At 38.2% G+C, this 12,126-nt stretch overlaps 1 protein-coding gene across 1 annotated transcript in view; it reads left to right on the forward strand.

Moving 5' to 3' along the window:
- Positions 1 to 724: 724 nt before the first annotated feature.
- The window catches only part of LOC104469805 (uncharacterized protein F13E9.13, mitochondrial-like), a gene marked incomplete at its 5' end in the record, with an annotated part of 24,299 nt that continues 12,897 nt past the window's right edge, over positions 725 to 12,126 (forward strand). Inside the window, 2 exons of the mRNA XM_010084492.1 lie at positions 725 to 884; positions 8,077 to 8,257. Of these exons, the coding sequence (XP_010082794.1) occupies positions 725 to 884; positions 8,077 to 8,257 (341 nt within the window). The remainder of the gene's footprint in view (positions 885 to 8,076; positions 8,258 to 12,126) is intronic.

A 12,126-nucleotide genomic window follows, 5' to 3' on the forward strand; every position in this document is an offset into this window, starting at 1 on the left:
GGACAAGAAGCTTAGACAACAGGCAGGGTTTGTTCCACCCTGACCTCCTCATCCACCCGGCCAGGGGCTCAGGGTACAGCGGCTGACCTTCCCCCGGTCAGGCTGGTGCCTGGAGCTCACCCTGTGCCATGTTCCCCCAGCAGCAGCCTCCAGGTGCTACGGCCAGCTTTCCCCAGGCTCTGAAATCAGGCCACCTAACAAAGTCGTCAGAGGGTTCTTCACGGTCCCCATTGCAGACTCTCAGTGCTTGGGAGCCCAAGTATCCGAAAAGACTTCAGAATTAACCTTAAGGGAGGACTTGAGCAAAATCCATGCATGCTCATTTCTGCCATGAAGCACTTATACTGAAGATCAGATACAGTGGGCCTTGCAGATTAGAGTTTAAGATAGCTTTAACTAATTTTAAACTGACTGGTGTTTAGCATAGGTATTCTGCAGACCTGGAGGTCAGTCTGACTGTAGATAATACTGTGTGGACCATCACTAATGCAGACTAAGCTATAATAAGTACAGGAATAACAAGCTAAGAGCAGACCTAGTGCAATAAGAGATTATAGCAGATATTCCTCAAGCTTGTGAATTAGCTTTAGGAGCTGAATGGTGGCAGCAGATCTGTCAAGTTCAGCTAAGGAAAGAGATGCCCCTAAGGCTTGTCAGAAGGAGATACAGCAGCCTTTTAGCAAGTTTGCCCTGTTTCTCCTTGTTTGTGTGCTAATCCCTGTAGTTATCCTAACTGCAAACTGTTGCTGTACGTGGTTTTGGTTTGTGCATGCCCTGGGCTAAGCAGCATTATTCTTGCAGGGACACCAAGAAGTTCTCTTCTGTTGGCCCAGATCATTGATCAAGCTTGTCAAGAGGCAGAGGCTTACAAGGATGCTGGAGTTGTAAGTTCTGGGTTCCTTCTTCCTTTAGGAACGTTTATACAAAGCTGCTTCTGCATAGCCAATATTTGAAACTGAATCTGAGTGTACCTGTAATTCATCAGAAGCGTCTTAAACCACACAGTTTAGGAAGACATTTAAATCCACATCTTTTATTTCAACATAGTAAGTAGGCCTTCTAGATTACAAAAACTAAAATAAGCATTGCATGCACCCAAAACAATTGAAAAAGCCTAGACTTGGTCTGTGATTCAAGTTGCTTAAATTGGATTACCATCAATTTCTAAGAATCAAGTTAAAGGAAAAAGCCCACTGATGGCAAGTTGACTGCAACACAGATGGTTGCTGGCATTCTAGGTATCTGGCTCTAGGATGCTTCACCATCCAGTCTGACAAGCCACTGTATTTTTAGCACTGTGCAGCATTCTGGTTTCATGAGGTCATGGAGGAGTGCCATGTCCATAACTGAGGCACTGCATACCTCGGTCGTTTGTAGGCTGCAGGATTGCCCCACATTTGTGTTTGTACCAAAACAGCACAGATTATTCAGGGACTGAAAAAAGCTTAGGTCCTTTTCTGCCCTCTTCAGCCCTTCTATCCTAGACCACCTGGCAACAAGCATGCCTGCTTTGCACATCTAGAAGAGAAGGTCCAAAAGGCCAGTCCCAGCCAGAGGCAAGAAGAGGCAGGTACTACTGACTGACTTTCCGTTGGACCTAAAGTGGTGCAGTAAACTTCATAGGTCGGTAGATTTTAACAGGGGGTACGTCCTTTTGAAAGGTCAGATATGTTTTAAACCTTTCATTGCACCTTGTCTTTGGGTGTTGATGTGCTTTTTCTTTGACCTGCCTACAATATTATGTACGTTTTCTGGCACAGTAAGGTGGTGTCCTGGTGTCTGAGGCTTGAAAATGTCTTAAATGAGCAAGTAATTGCTGCTCTGAGCTGCCATTTCCTGCAAAGCTTTAGTAACAAGCTAGTTGAAACCTTTTTAATTATGTAATTTAGAATGATACTTCACAGACAGAACAAAATCTAATCTAGGAGCTTAGTCTAAGCTATAGATGACCAAGATCAAGATGCAAGACAAGTCCCATGAAGCAGGTTATGGGCAGAGCACTGGTAAGGCTAAATTAGGGAAGATCGAGAACAGAATTGTTGAAAGGATAAACAGCAGTGCGGAAGAATGAAGTTTACCTAGGCAGGCTTCCGTGCCTATGAACCAGATGGGCATGTGCAAGATGTCCCTCCCAGTTAGAATAATCTCTTAACTGCAAGTTGTACAGAATGAGTAAGTTTTCTTCCTTTTCATGCCTGTTGAAAGAACAGGTGTGCAATAGCTATGTATTCTGTACTGTGACTTTATTTTGTCTTTACAGTTACAGTATCAACCTGAGGTATAATGGAATTTGATCCACATCAGAAGTGGCAAGTGCTAGTCTGTCTTCCTGTGTTAGAGGAAGTGGTTACTCAAGTGATCTGTAACTCTTAAAGCCATTGCCTCACATTCCAGTGCGGGTTTACCCGTTTCCCTTACATACTAATTACACATTGAAACCTTTAGCAGCAGGGAGAAAACACCAAGTGTACCTAAAGGTGAGGGAGGGTACAGAAGCAGTTACTTTCACTGCTACCGTCCACAAAGCTGGAACAGTTTTAAGACAAGCTTTAAAATCAGTACTAACACAACATTTTGTGTGTTATACTTTGTCTTTTCAACAGTTGTAATAAATTCTGCTATTCCAGGTCTAACTGGTTTACCTTTTTCACCTACTGCATTGCGGTCTCTGAACTTGAATATATTATTAAACCTACCTCTCAGGTAGACAGATGAGGTGAATGCAGTCATTTTTCTACACATTTGGACAAATTCAGGGCATAGACTAAGCATAACTTTATTTCCTGTGGAAGTCATAAGAATGTCAGTATACACTCCACACCAATCTCCATTCTAAAAGTCCATATACATTAGCGTTACAGCAGTATGACAAACAAATCCTTTATTAATGACATAAAGGTCAGAGATAAACAGGAGAGCTTCCATGAGTATCAGTGTGGTTACCTAACACTTTCTGCAATTCAGTTGCTCAGTTTTTCCTGGTACTTTAAGAAAAATGCAAGTTTTCATGATAGATACTTCAGGAGCTTCCTGGCTTTTTCACAGAGATCACTCTTCCAGACTATCCTGCTGCTTCTGTAATAGGAATATATTTGGGTTTCCCCTTCAGTACTCTGAGTGAACTGTTAAGCTGTTTTTCTTGTGGAAGAAAAGCTAGAAACTTGGAAGTTTTTTTTTTCAGTTGATGTTTCTACTAACAGTATTTCCAAATGCTGCCTGCAAAGTAGCCTTTAAGAAGATTTTTAACCATGCTGCTGCTAGATTCAAGTGGCTTGAATTGGTGTTAATATTATTTTAAAATAAAGTATATGATCCTGCTCACTCAATAGGCATTGTACTTGGAGGTAAATTCTAGTATATTCAGAAAAAGGTGACTTGTCTGGCACATTAGCAGCTTAACATAATAAATATGAAAGATTTGTGATACTAGAGCACAGTAATGAAAAAAAGTGAGTGCACAGTTAGGAAGCCATCTGTGCTCAAAATGTATGTGCTTTGTACTTCTGTGTTGCTAAACAATGAAATTCCCTAGGCAAGATTTTATAAGCAGCAAGCTACGAGGCATTATGATCCCTTCAATTTGTATCTGCTTTTGTTTAAGAAAAATACAAAATATGTATTAAAGTTAACTGTTATTCATTTCAGCCTGGGTGAAGCTTGCTTTGTAGCCAGAAAATAGAGCACAAGTTCCCTCTAATACCATTGATATAGATCACTTGACTACTAGTTGCTGTTATTATCTAGCTGTAGCTACTGGAGTAGCTGACACTAAAGACAGACCTACATAAGTAAAACTGTTACTTAAAAAAAAAATCCTTAAAGTATAAAGCTATATTGAGTTACAAATATTATAGTGCTTCTTACCACACAAAATTTTAGGTTTGCTTCTTTTACCAATGCTGTCTCTGGAGATAACATTCATTAGCTATTCTGATCCTCCTAACTTTTCTTTTGCTGCTTTACCTGGAAAGGTAGCTGCTAGCATATGGTTTATAGTGATGTTTTTAAAAAAAATTTAAAGTTTCAAGCCTATCACTCTTAAAACTACAATGGTAGTTGTGATTCAAATTGCTTAGAGTTTAATAACAGTTGAGACAGAATAAACTAGTATTTCTGCATAGAAACATGTAGGTAGCTATCACATGGATTACAGAGATTAACGTTTCAAATCTTAGCTATGTCATAGTAGAATGAAATAGGAGACAAGCCTCCCCACAGCTACCTTCTATGGTATATACAGGAGAATATAAGATATCTGCTTACCTGTGTTAAGGCATTAATCTCTTGCTCTGGCAGTAGGGTTTTTAAAGGAATTGGGAGGAAGCTGTGCCTAGGCACAGCAAATAAAAGCTCTACAAAGGCACCTGATTTACCTTCTATAGTATATACAGGAGAATATATCTGCTTACCTGTGTTAAGGCATTAATCTCTTGCTCTGGCAGTAGGGTTTTTAAAGGAATTGGGAGGAAGCTGTGCCTAGGCACAGCAAATAAAAGCTCTACAAAGGCACCTGATTTCCTTTATAAGGGGCACATGAGGGTGGTCGTGGGAAAGGTTGTTTCTGTCTTTGTGCACACCTGAGCCTGTATAATAAGGGGTATGGTGCAAAACACCTCTCTCTTCCTGTAGGAAAGAGCAGTTGTTTTAAGCTTGTGAGGGTTTGTATTAGTATGTATGTGTTCATAGGTGAAGTCTTTCTGTTAGAGGAAACACAGAGGTTACAGTTGCCCTGTGTAAAGGTTACATTAGGTAGATGCTCAGTTAAAGCTTGTATAATTGTTATACCTGTTGGGGTTTATAGTGTTGTGACTATTTTTTGAGGCTTTTCTGTGGTGATATTTATGTGTGCAGCTGAAGTGCTTTAAGAGGTCATTTCTGTAAGTGGAATAAAGCTAAGGAAATTATTTTTCTGTATAATCAGAGCTATTTAAATGACCTATTTTCTAGTAGCTAACTGTGACACAAGAGGCACTTTGCGCATATGTAGCACTTCATAAGTCATTCAAAGTAAAAAGGAAAATACATTGTTTGAGAATTACTAAAAATAAGGCTATTACATATAAACAACACTTAAATCATCTTAATATTCAATGGAAAAGGAACACAAAAGGTATTTGCTAGAGTTTTATCTCATACTATCCAAATAAATTCTGCTTTGGAGGGTGTAATACAGTAGCTATTCCCTGGGACTTCTAAACTACAACCTTAAGTTCCAAGAATTTTAATTCAGCATAACTGTTTTCTTTCCACCATTTTAATTAGCTGTATGATAGTACTGAAGACTGTTTTATATACATATCAATTCAGTAAACACAGAAATCTGTGGTGTTATATTTTTATATAAAAAATGAAAGAAAGCTTTGAGTTAATTCATCTGTAATTCCGCTGTCTGTATTGTAGAACATATGTTGTTCTTTTTTAATTAAACAAAACATAATGTGCAGAAGAACATAGTCTATTAGATGGTACCAAAAGAATAACACATTATTAAAGTAATACCAAAAATATTCACTGTAGCTGTGGACCTTGAGGTCATAGGAAGTGACAACTGCTGAGAAGCAAATATAGCAAGTTTAAGACAGAAGAGAGAAATGCTGGAATCCTCCCATATGCCAGAGTTTTGAACTAGAATTCAATCAGATACTTTTTATGTGCAGTAGTATAACTGGGGGTTTTAATTATTTTTAAAATGAATGAATTAATATATCTAATAGAATAATTTGCTTTATGCAAATCCTGAGCTGTCAAAGTAGTAGCAACTCATGGAAAGCTCAGTTTCACTGCGGTGCTCCTGTGGAATTCTGCCAGCCTGTTTGCCTGCTTTTTAGGCTACTAGTGTGGCTCTTCAGGAGCTGAGCATCTAAAGCTGCATCCCAGATGCCTTTCTTCCTGCGTGTCCAATGGAGGTTGATTCTTGACTTCTGGAAAGCCTGGGGATTCTGGTTTGCAGATCCTAGTTCCTTGCCCTTATGATAAGCCTGGACATTCCCAGATATCCAGGTTTTGGTGGTCTACCAAGTAGAGCATGCTTGAGCCAAGGACCAAGGGCTTCCTGGTTTTGAGGGTTCATTTTGTTCTTTGATTTTGGTTTGTTTTGTTAAAATATTATTAGTCCTTTTGCCACATACTACTGCTGGCCAACTTTGCATTCTTGCATAGACTGACCTCATACATTTATGTGTACAGAGGGCAGAAGGCTAAGGGATTTCTCTTACTGTTGGTACCACAAAGGTACAACTCTTGTGCCTGAGGTACAAGATCATTTCGTCAGTTCAGGGTTGTTGGAACAGTCCTGACCCCATTACAGAGAAACCAACTAAAAGTTTGTGATTTTTTTTCATTTTTGAAAATGCTGTGGGTTTTCTGAGGACTGGTTTTCAACTGTCATATGGCTACCTCCCATCACAGGTAGAGAAGTGTGGATGGTAAGTTATCCATTGAATTGGACATAGAAAAAAAATCAAGCACAGATGTTTTGGTTGGTTGTCGTATCTGTCATATCTGGTTTTCCTTTGCTTAGTTGAGGTTTTCTTGGACTGGAATTCTGTAATTAAATATGCTGATGAATGGCACCAATGTTGAGTGGTCCATAATATTAGATTGCTTTTTCCATTTGCAGGTTGTGTCCTTTTGTTCTTAATACGCAAAATACATGCTACCTTTAAATGCTCGGCTGTAAGTCATTCGGTAAACGCAGCTGTACCCTGCTGCTCTGAATGTATGTGGGTCGAGTGCTTGGACTGACCGTACTGCTTCACTGGATTATTTCCATTCTCAGTTTTCCCTATCCTTTGTGTTAGGTGTTCATTTATGATGTCTGTGGCTTAGGCTGTAATTCAGCCATTAAATGCTGACTTCATTTTATATACTGTCTTATCCTTTACTGCCAAAAGGTCTTCTACACTACTACAAAGATTAAAGCAGCATTATATATGAAAGTTTTTAAAAAAGGAATTTTTTTCCCCCTCCTGATTCTCTACATTATTATTAACCAAACTCGTTTGTTTTATCTCTGATTGTACTTTTTTTTCCCAAATACTCTTTCTGTTCTGGTTCAGCTAGAACATCTTTGAAATGTAAAGCCCTTATTTTAAAGGATTCAATTCTGTGATAAAACACCAGAGAGAGCAGAATTTATTTTCTATATATACAATAAATTACTCTATTAAACTTTTTGTATTTTTAGATTGAATCAGGTGAGAAATTTCTAGCTTGTTTTAACATTCTCACTGCAAATGTAAAAGATCAGGCTTGAAATATGTTTCAAGGCTATACTTTTACTCTTGTTATTAGTCCTTGACAAAATTATATATGATTTGCAGTTGTTGAAAACTTTCTGGTATATACTATCTAGCGATTGTAAAAGTATGAAGTACCAGATAATGTACAAAGATTTTCAATAAATCGCATAAATTATATCAGCAGAGTATTTTATCATCACTCCATTGCTTGCTAAGAGTATGGCTGTGTGGAGTGAGAGGTATAGTAGATAATAAATAGCAGTATCTTAATATCTTCCTTCAAGTAATTCTGAATCCACAATGGGAGAAATATCAATAGTTAATACTATGGAATTAGGCACACTGCAAATAGGCACAATAACAGTCAAACAAAAAATTCCTTTATCCAAAATAACACTTATTTTCTGACATTAACTGAATTGAAAATAGCCTTATCTCCAAATCCTCTGTTATCCAAACATACTGAATATCCTATATTCCACTTGGATAATTGAAGTTTGGCTCTACACTATTTTTAATGAGGTATAAGATTTAACTCCTTCGCCTATAGTTCACATTTTAGGATGAATCAAAGGAAACCTAATTGATGAATGTATAATTAAAATCACATTTATTTCTCTTCATGGTTGCCCTGCAAATACCATGCTGTTGATGAAAGCACTTTTATAAGTGGTTGCATGCATCAACACACTTTACTGTAGATAATCCTTCCTTTGAAGGAAAACCTTTAAACTCCTGTGTCTTTTAATACAAAACAACATAATGGTAAGCTGGCCATGTTTTTTAACTTCCTTTTTTCCAGCTTAATCGTATTTCTTTATAATAATCTCCACAGGATGGCTTGATAGTAGAAAACATGCATGATCTTCCTTACACGGTGTGTCCTGGGCCTGAAATAACAGCAGCAATGACAATCATTAGTGCTGCGGTGAGACAAACCTGCCCCCGTCTTGCACTGGGTGTCCAGATCCTGTGTGCTGCAAATCAACAGGCGATAGCGGTTGCTCTTGCTGCAGGTAATAGAAATGACTCATCAGTTATTACTGTTGTTTGCTATGGCATTTACTCTCTGCAAATTGTGCATTGTACTAACATAGATACCATGAAAAATGAGACATGAAAAGCTCACTGTACCCTGAAAAAGCAGAAATTAGATTTTGAGGAAGATGCCTGCTTAATTATAATAGATGATACTTGCATACTGCTTCAGTAGGAGGCAGCTAAATATCCCAAGGCCGCTGCTGCAGCTTTCTAGGTGAAACCTGTCTAAATATAATGATTAGTTTAAACCTACTCATGTCTAAAAGCCACCTTTGGTGTAACTCTATTTGCTTCAGTTAAATTATATTTGAGGACCAATTTAACCCACTGTGGTTAAGCATCCTGTTTCAGCATCTAATTATATGTTGTTGCTATTGCTGTTCTCCATTAAAACTAAGTTTTCATTGCCTTTTTTAATGAATGGACAGAATGAAGCTTTTTATATAATAACAAAAAATTGAGCGTACAGCTAGCCAAACTACTTAAAATTAAATTGTATTTGGGGAAATTAAATATAAATTAATCTATCTTTATTGCATGAATCCTAGACTTGCTAACCTTTCTGCTCTTACTGCTTGCTGAAGCAATTTAGTTTTTTGTATATAACATTCCATGATTTAAAGATGGAGGCTGGTTTAATATAGAAGGCCTGTACTTCCTAAATACTTCATAAATTGAGGGTTAATGCCTGCTTTTGCCCAAATTGCGTATGTGTTTACAGTAAGGTTGCAGATTTTTGAATGTACAAATTTTATAAACAGGCAGAATTTTCTAAGAATGCAAAACTAAAATATACTGGTGTTAATTGAAAACCATACTTCAGGTAAAACAATGTAGGCTAACTTCTCTGCACTGGCAGTTTTAATTATGCTGAATATGTTCTCAAAGTCTTAAATTCCTTTTTTCTTGGGGGAATTCTTGTTAGTAGATGTGTTTTGAACTCAGATTTGTTTTGAATGCTTTAAAATCAGAAGTTGACACTTTTGAGGTACCTAGCTACTTGACAAACTGCTGCAATAGAACTTATATGAAAACCTAAAATAAAATCCAGTTTTAGTGTTTAGGGATTGTATGCATGTAGGATACTTGAGGTACATAGGTATTTGCAAAAATATTTACACATCTTATTTTTAAAAGCAACAGTCAAACTGTTAGTAAGTTATGCATCCTTTTAGGAGCAAAATTGATCACTAAATAAGGGATATAGTGTGGGAGCAATGTATTTCTCTCACTTCTCAGCAATTATTAATGAGGGAGAGAATTCCTGGAGGGCTTGGGTTTTGCTCGGCTCTGCTCCTGTTCTGCACTATTTGCTCTGTAACTGGAGAACACCAGCTAGGAAAGGCCTGTGTTCGATGCATTTCATTGCACTTCTCTAAAAGTGATTGTCTCAAGTTCACTGAACAGGAAAGCAAAAATAAAAGAAAATCACTTTAAGCAAAGCCACAGTGAAGTGAATGCGACTTTGTAGGTAGCAAAGCTTTGAGTAGGTTTTCAGTAGCAACTTAGTAGTGACTTTAATGCCAATATGGTTTTAATAGGTGGCTATTCATAAAGCAAGCCCTGTATGCTTTCACTACAAAAAATACTTGCTGAAGTTCTTTTAGCTAAAAAGCACATGTAGCATCTCCTGCTACTATGCAGTCATTTTGTTTTCCCTGTGGAAAATCCTATCTTTGGTAGAAATAACCATTCTGAAGAGAACTGCACAGGGAAATCATAAGTGGTCTCTAGGAGAAGGTAATGATTTTATTTTGTAAAGGGGGGGAAAAAAGGTCAGCTGGTTTACAATGTGACTCGAAGGAGCTCAACAGCAGCAACACATGGTTGTGCTAATATACGTGTTGTGGGTACCCAAATAGTAACAGATGAAATAACTGTCTACTGACAAGGTATTGGATAAATCTGAAAATAACAGTAATAAATCAGGGGATGATGCATCTGAGAAGGTCAAGAATTTTTAAAAATTTAGTCTGGTTCTTTAGGAAACATTTATTTATTCAATTAGGCACCTAAAGGAAGGAATGCCAGCAAAAACGTGTTTGTGCTGGGTGCTTCAGCAAAAGTATGGGGAGGTGGTAGGAAAACACTGGTGGGGCATCTTGAGGATAAAGGGAACCACTGTGTCTTCACTCTTCTGACAGAAATAAGCAGCTTCTCATGTTATCAAAAAACAACAATTGAGACAAAACTGTTGTTGCCAACATCCTCCTGGGTCCAAAAGGTTATTGCAGACTGTTGCATCAGTGCTGGATGCTCTTGCTTCACACACGGAGAGGTCCACCACAGGGCACTGAGGGAGGCAGTTGCCCAAGGGCATCCAGCCAGCAGGGCACTGCATCCTCCTGCCATGGGGCTCACTGCAGGGCCCACGTTCCCCCTCTGGCTGCCCCACCAGTCAGCCTCACTGCATCTGATCTTTTGGTTTTGCTTTTGACTTCAACAGGTTCTACTGAAACCTGCTGGATTTCCCTCTGTTCCTAAGGGCAGATAGTGGCAGTGTTAGCCCTCTCAAAAATTAGTGTCTTATACACAATTAGTGGGGGAGATTCATGTCACACCTTTCTCAAAGTCCTCTGCTGCTCAATTTTTATACTCTTCCAATGTAGGCGTTTTAATTTAAAATACAATAGTGTCCCTAAGGAACTGTGGACTGCAAAACATAGAGACAATATAGAATAGTACAGTTTTGTGTTTATATTTTTGACTGGAAGCCATCTTAATCTCAAATATTTATTCTCAGAAAAACACCTCTTCTTAATAGTTCATTTTAATGATATCCTCCAAAACCTGTATTATCTTTCTTCTTTCCTAAAATGCTCTTTTTGGAGAAGCAAGTCGGAAATTGTTTGCTAGGGTTACTTTTCAGTTGGTTCATTATTAACACGTGTACCGTGTGTTTTTATAGGTGTATAATTTCCTGTTTGTCGTTTCTGATTTAATTAACTACATCTGCTTGAGATTGAAACAGAAAAATGTATATAAGTAGGTTCTCTGAGCGTTTGTAGAGGAGATAAAAATACAATTGCTCCCTTATTTATTTTTGTTTAGCAAGTATTACTGGTTATCATTTCTCAGTGCTCAGGAATGTCCACAATATGTTCACTAAGTCTGGGTCAGATTTAGGCATAGTGTTTGGTTTTTTTCTTTACCTATTTATCAGTGTGTCTTGTTTCCTGAAGTTAACCGTTGTGTTAATTTTATGTACTCATGTTGCTTGTTGTTGATCTACTTGCAAATTACATGGCTTTTCTTTTATTGAAAGTTTGCTAATTATGAAGCACTATTCATATTAGAGGGGACTGTTGTGTCTAAAGGACTTGCCCAAAAGCCCTCAGCTGCTATTTGTGTTTTTCTTGCATTAGTGAGATGCTCTGCTTGGCTCTAATCTATCAGTGTAGGTTTTTGCAGAGGAGATGCAGAGCGTTTTTAATACAGGGAGTATATGCTGGTGATACTCTATTTTGCACATTCTGCATGCTCTCCATTACCAGCATGTAGCAGTGATTGAGAAGAAATAAATAACTGGCCCATCCTTAACATAATTAAGACAAAATTAGTGTTGAGAAGAAGGATTTAAAGAACTACTGCCACTGTGGAATATTGGCCTGGCCATCTGCTGATCTTCAAAGTGTAAAACCGTCCCCATAGCGCTCTCTGTAGTGATGCACATGAACACTTCTGATACTCCAGGTACCCCTTCCTGTTGTGTCTTGACTCCATGGGGTGGAAAACCTGAGCATGTGGGCCAGAGGCAGATTATGTTCTTGTGTTCTGGCCAGATCTTCAGTCTGGGTGCCTGGGAGCAAGGTCTGTAGGGTCTGCTGTAGAATGCAGCTTTCCC

Source organism: Pterocles gutturalis, unplaced genomic scaffold (assembly GCF_000699245.1).
Source record: "Pterocles gutturalis isolate BGI_N339 unplaced genomic scaffold, ASM69924v1 scaffold51770, whole genome shotgun sequence".
NCBI classification, from domain to species: domain Eukaryota; kingdom Metazoa; phylum Chordata; class Aves; order Pterocliformes; family Pteroclidae; genus Pterocles; species Pterocles gutturalis.